Source organism: Crassostrea angulata, chromosome 4 (genome assembly GCF_025612915.1).
Source record: "Crassostrea angulata isolate pt1a10 chromosome 4, ASM2561291v2, whole genome shotgun sequence".
NCBI lineage: Eukaryota > Metazoa > Mollusca > Bivalvia > Ostreida > Ostreidae > Magallana > Magallana angulata.
This window is the reverse complement of record NC_069114.1, coordinates 29,085,175-29,091,420: the sequence shown is the minus strand read 5'-3', so window position 1 is coordinate 29,091,420 and position 6,246 is coordinate 29,085,175. Positions and strand designations below refer to the sequence as shown.

At 32.9% G+C, this 6,246-nt stretch overlaps 1 protein-coding gene across 1 annotated transcript; it reads right to left on the bottom strand.

Moving 5' to 3' along the window:
• Nucleotides 1–704: 704 nt before the first annotated feature.
• LOC128179366 (uncharacterized) lies at nucleotides 705–4,727 on the bottom strand. The gene is made up of 4 exons (XM_052846779.1): nucleotides 4,398–4,727; nucleotides 4,098–4,173; nucleotides 3,672–3,890; nucleotides 705–972 (listed from the first exon to the last, which is right to left on the bottom strand). The coding sequence occupies exons 1-4, from the start codon at nucleotides 4,725–4,727 to the stop codon at nucleotides 749–751; spliced, it is 849 nt and encodes a 282-aa protein (XP_052702739.1). The 3' UTR covers nucleotides 705–748.
• Between the last annotated feature and the right edge of the window lie 1,519 nt (nucleotides 4,728–6,246).

The following is a 6,246-nucleotide window of genomic DNA, read 5'->3' as shown; positions in this document are numbered from 1 at the left end:
GACACAGGTGTTCTAAGTATAGACTGGATTTTTTTTGTTCTAAAGATAGATCCCATGCCGACTGATAAAAATGGGTACCCTATTTTGAGGCAAAGTCCCAATATAAATGTGCAATATTCAAACTTTTCTTGAACAGAGGACACCAATGAACCCCCTACAGATTTGTTCAGATTTTAAAATCTTCAAATAAGTCTGTAGCTGAACAGTTCTGATGAGGGAAATTGTTGTATTCATTTAATGCCATTGATAAATATTTTACAAATTTACCATGGTTTTTTTTTCTTCGATTAAGATAATTGTCCAGATTCACTATTGAATAATCGCATCGTTCGGTGGTTAACCGGTTAACCGAATACTCACTAAAAATACCTATGAATAATGTGTAGAAAGATTAAAAACAAGAAATGAACGTGTTTACAGATCATTATTTTAAGTTTATATAAAAAATGAAGATGGTTGCGATCACAAATAGTAAACACATAACTAACATGAGTAAGTGGCTTTTTTTTTTAAACCTAATAGATAAAAGAAAATTCCATTTGATGTTTCAAGGTCACTTCTTCATGTTTAAACAGCTTAGTCTTGAATTTAGGAATTCTGACATTTTCTCCTGATAGAGATTATTATTTCAAGCAAAATAAGAAATATTTGGAAACACGTTTGTTGAAATGTAAATTCGTGGGTCAGAATAATCTAAGAAATTATTAACATTGATCTCCCACAAACAATGATGTGATTCGCGATGTGTCTACAACATATGCTTTACCGCAAATATCTCAACTTCACAGAAATGAAGGTGGCAGTTGACATTATTATTTAACTGAAAGTGGACAAATTGTCCCACGATGCATTGTTGACATTCAACTATCTTGGATACATATTGGCTGTCTGTATTGCAGAGAGTCATTTCGCTTGTGTTTGTTGTCAAACCAATTCTGATGTCATAGAACGCACATGTAGTGTCCGGGTAACCTGGTTACAGAAGAAGAGCAATTCAGTACGAAACTCATTAAATCACTTGTTGTTTTTTACTTTATATATATATATATATATATATATATATATATATATATATATATATATATATATATATATATATATATATATATATATATATATATATCACAGGGAATTTCCCTATATTAGAGCTCCACCTCCGCCCCAGCTGGGGCTTGAACTCGTGACCTCTGGAACCCACTCTCCTAGCAATGAGCGGCCATTGCGCTAAACATTCGACCATCAAGGCACAGATGGCAAGCCTAGATGGATGAATGGTTAGCGTGGTGGCCGCTCGTGGCCGTTCGTGGCCGCTAACCATTCGGCAATCTAGACATAGATGGCAAGCCTCGATGGCCGAATGGTTAACGCGGTGACCGCTCATTGCTAGGGGAGTGGGCTCCAGAGTTCAAGGCCAGAGTTCTCGTAAGATCATTTGTGACGCGCCAAGCAAAAACCTCCCTTAACTGAAAATGCTGACAATTTCAGTATTTTATTGATTCTAATAAAACTTTTTCTTCTTCTTTCAATGATATACAGCATTACATATATTATTCATTGTTATGGTGTTGCAATTAAACATTAAAATGAAAAAGTATATGCTTTGACGTCGATCGCACAAATAAAGGCTACATGATTGTTGCTATATTATTAACTACAGATATTTTAATAACAGTCCCTTAATCTTATTTTGCTTCAGTGTATTTCAAACAATGAATAATAGTTTTTGACATATGGAATGGTACAAATGATTCAAATTCATAAAATATATAATGAATTGAATCTCTGTATAGGAACATATTTTTTCTTTGTTATAAAACATATTATTTCTACACAATGTTGCAGAATGAAAGGCAGAATATAGCTGAGATCATCATTTAGAAAACGGTTCACATTTTATAACCTTGCGATTGAAACAATTATACTGTCTCAAAAAGAATACAATAGTATATCTTGAGTCTCTCTCTCTCTCTCTCTCTTTCTCTCTCTCTCATTTGATATTTTTCCGTTAATATTTTTTTAAATGTTGGATAACAAATTAACAATGACAGAAATACCTGGAAATTGCAAAAAAAAAAAAAGAAACAAAAGACTTTTTATTATAAAAATGCATTTAGTTTATCTCCTACACTGTGAAATTACTGAACATATTACACAATTTTAAAGTCAATTGTTTTTTAATTTTCATGGGTTTCATTGGCATGTGAAACAAGAGAATGAAAATGGCGGAGATATAAAGGTATAATACAATGTATTTTCCTGTGTGAAAGGAATGCACAATCGTTTGAATGAATATCGATGAAACATCAATCAAATCAATGAGAATATAAATGAATTAAAATTGTTTTATTTGCATGTGGATAGACATTAGTTTCAACGAAAAATCTAAACAATGGGAATCGAAATAATTTAGAGTAGTTTCTTTCTGCATGTGCATCTACCAAGCGGAAGGACAGAACAATTTGTTCTTAAAGAAATATATGTTTTATTATTTTCAGGGGGGGGGGGGCACTAATACAAAATAACAGAAGTATTTTTATAAAGAATCTGACCATAAAATAAACAATTTAACATTGTCACAATAGGATAAAAAAGGAGTTACATTTTCCATACCATGAAAATTTGGGATTTAGTCTTGAAACGCATTCTTTTGGGTGTTATAAATGCAAATATATTGAATATTTCAGAAAAGATTACTCATAGATTATGATTAGCTTCTGTACACTGCAACACGTGTATCTCGCGATGATTTTTTTCTGTTTTGTTGAGCGACGCAATAAACTACCATAAGGGAATTAAAGTTGAAAGTTATTTCTAGAAATGCGTGTATTGCCTTTAGGTGCCTAGTTCAGTGCTTAAATTCAGTTTATCAATAGTGTATACATGCAGCATGCATGTATCTTCATCTGTTAACAGTAATTAGATACTAAAAGTTTAAAGTAAATCTGAAAATCGATATTTTAAATCAAAAGGTGTTAAATTACATCGTGTTTTCAGATCACAGAAAAAAATGAGACTTGAAAGCGCCCGACATTTACATTCGATCGTCAGTTCAGCATCGCGTCTGCTTAGAAACCAAAGATGATTGGAATTATGGTAATTTATTAATTTATCATCAAATATTTTTGGTATTTCAGTAAATTCATTTATATTTTATTGAGGTCAAATAAATGAAAATAACGTATCGTTTTAACATTTAAATTTAGCTTGGAAGCCTCGATATTTTTCTTGTTCCGCAAAACTAAGAACGACATTCTTTTTTATCTATTTAAAACGGACAAATATTTCAACACTTGTTTAGCCTTAATCTATTTATTACTAAATTACGCTATTTTCTAATAAAGAAAATTATTGATGATGCAAAACTTTTTTGAGGCATAGAAGAATTTCCTTCATAACTATGTAATTGATTCTTAAAACACGGAAGTGAAACACACATGGCAGATAAGAATACTTAATATACAGCGTTTACGATGTTGTGATACATAGACACGTATTTTAACGTTACGTCATAATTAAGATAAGGCCCTTATCTTACCTCATCATAAGGGTGGTTTTTGCTTGGCGCGTCACATTTGTAAAAAAAAAAACCAAACCTTTAGACCATATTGGAATTTAAAAACGTAATTTTTATATTAATATATTTGAATTCAAGTCAGAAGATATATTTGTACCTAAATTATAGACAACGACGTTCAACTGTCTGATTTGGTAAACTTGACCTAGATCGATCAGTATCCATGGTTTCATCTCGATATATGTTGATCCACAAATTCCAAACGCTCTCCCAGAATTCCCATCAACGATGTACTTTACATCATGATCTGCATAATTTTCTTCGTAGACGGAAGAAGAGTAAACAGTTTTACTCAATGCAACGTTCTCAGGGGCAACTGAAGACAAAAAAATGCTCGGGAATAAACAAAAAGCAAAGACATATCATTCTAATGGTTGGTGTTGCAATGCCACTTTAGATCAGGCGTATTCAAGGAACAGAGAGAGAGAGAGAGAGAGAGAGAGAGAGAGAGAGAGAGAGAGAGAGAGAGAGAGAGAGAGAGAGAGTTGTAATGATCAATTGGTCACCGTTGGTTAAAGCCTACCCATTTTAGATGAGGATCGGATGCATTTTTTCTCACTTGTATGCAAAGCTACGCATTCAACATTCTGAACACTGCACTTTGTTACACATGAAAAAAAGAAATAACCATATCAACTAAAAGTTACACTTGATAGAATTAGAACAAGATATTACAATGAAATTCGTTCTCTCTCTCTCTCTCTCTCTCTCTCTCTCTCTCATTATATTTAGTTTTTATATTTTCGGAGTTATTGAAAAACATTTAGAGAGACAATCCTTCTATCTCGGATTCTCTTTTTCACTTCTCTTTGATAATGCTTACATTTTCTTCCAAGTGCTCTGTGGCAATATCGAGATATTCAAATTCAACTGCGGACTGTAACAGAGATGGATAAGAACTGTGGCCCACAAAATTCAGCTCGCACGCCAAAGACTTCGAATTATAGTTCACTGACCGACATCCAGAGTTTTGGAGACATTTGTCTATGCACATGCGTATCCCACAGTATGGAACTATCTTGAATGTCGCATTCAGCCTTTTGCCTTCTTCTCTCTTCAAAATATACTCAAATTGGTTCGATAGAATTAGAAGTGGATAAATTGTTATGATAAATCCGCAACATAAATTCATTCTGTATATATGTTGGTACATAGTTCATATTTTCATTGCACTAACATGATGATGTTGAAACTACGTCACTCTGCAAATGCCAATCGATGTTTCATGTGCTCTTGGTATATAGATATACTGCCACAAGAAAAACTTGATATAAAAATCTATCTGAGATCAATGAAATAAATGTCAAACGCAAATGCTACAGTATGTTACATAATTCATTTCTGTGTTTCATTTTACTGCAATGTCATAATTTTGCTGATTAATTAAAACTTCATTACGTACGTCTGGGTTGGCAAGCCTCGCGAATATATACATTAAGGACATATCGCATGTTTTTCAATTTTCGGATTTTTTAAAAATAAAATCATTCTATACTCATTATAAATGAAGTTTATTATCGTTTTCATAAAATAATCTGGCTATTTCGTGAGTTTGAAAGCGATGGAATTCAAATGTCGCGATATGCATATTTTCTCTCTCGATCTATCCGCTATGATGTGTGACGTCATATGCGACCTCGAGCGAGAAGGTGCTGTTAGCCATCTTTGTAATTGGATTAGATTTAAACGACAATTAAACTAATTATCACCTATCAAATTGTCGATAACGGGACATGATGGTTTTTTGTGCCCCCTATGGATGTTCTAGCCGTCAAAAATAGGGATTTTGACTGTTGTTTTTTTAAGTTTCCCTTACCATACAAAAGTATGCAGAAATCTTGCGACAAATAGGGGTCTATCTGTCGGTGAGAGGATTTATAAATAAACATTCAATACATATATTATTAATTATATGGTATATTTTTAGTTTCATAAATAAATCGTATTTATTTTTCAAAGAGAAAAAATAGAAGTTTATGCACAGGGGGCTGTGTACAAAAGGCAAGTTCATCGGAGAAAAATAACAAGAGAGGACGCCATTTTGGATACCACCTCGCCTCATTAGACATGTTAGATGTTTTCTTACTATACGTTCATGTATGCGTCGGTTTAGTATAAATGATTTCTTAATTCTTAGCTCACCTCTGCAGAACCATAATATAAGTACGGTAGGTGAGATTTCTATGAGTTTTATTTTTTTGTGGGAGAAGTCAAGGATCGAGTTGTCCATATTGAATGTTTACGCGAGAAATAGAAAAAGTTTGTTGATATACATATATACGTAAATGGATAAAAAAAATACGGAGATGGGATCTTACAGAGAAAACAACAATTAAGGAAAACGTTCTTGCCTGCTTTTATAATATATATTTATACAGTGTAATATGGAGTAAACTGCTTACACGTCGATCAATTTGATCGTAAGGGGTTGCTGACTTCATCGTCGCTTCTATGGCAATATTATCTTTTTTTATCCGTACTAGTGGCTCAAACATGTACGACTGAATAATAAGATTCTTTTGATTTAGTCAACATGTAAAAAACAACGTACATGGTGAATAAATGTCAAAATTTAAAGAAGATAATGCTAATCCTATACAATTTATTTACAATCAGCTGTTCGAAGAAGGTCGCTTGTGACGTCACTGTACCACGTGACACGCTATCTAATT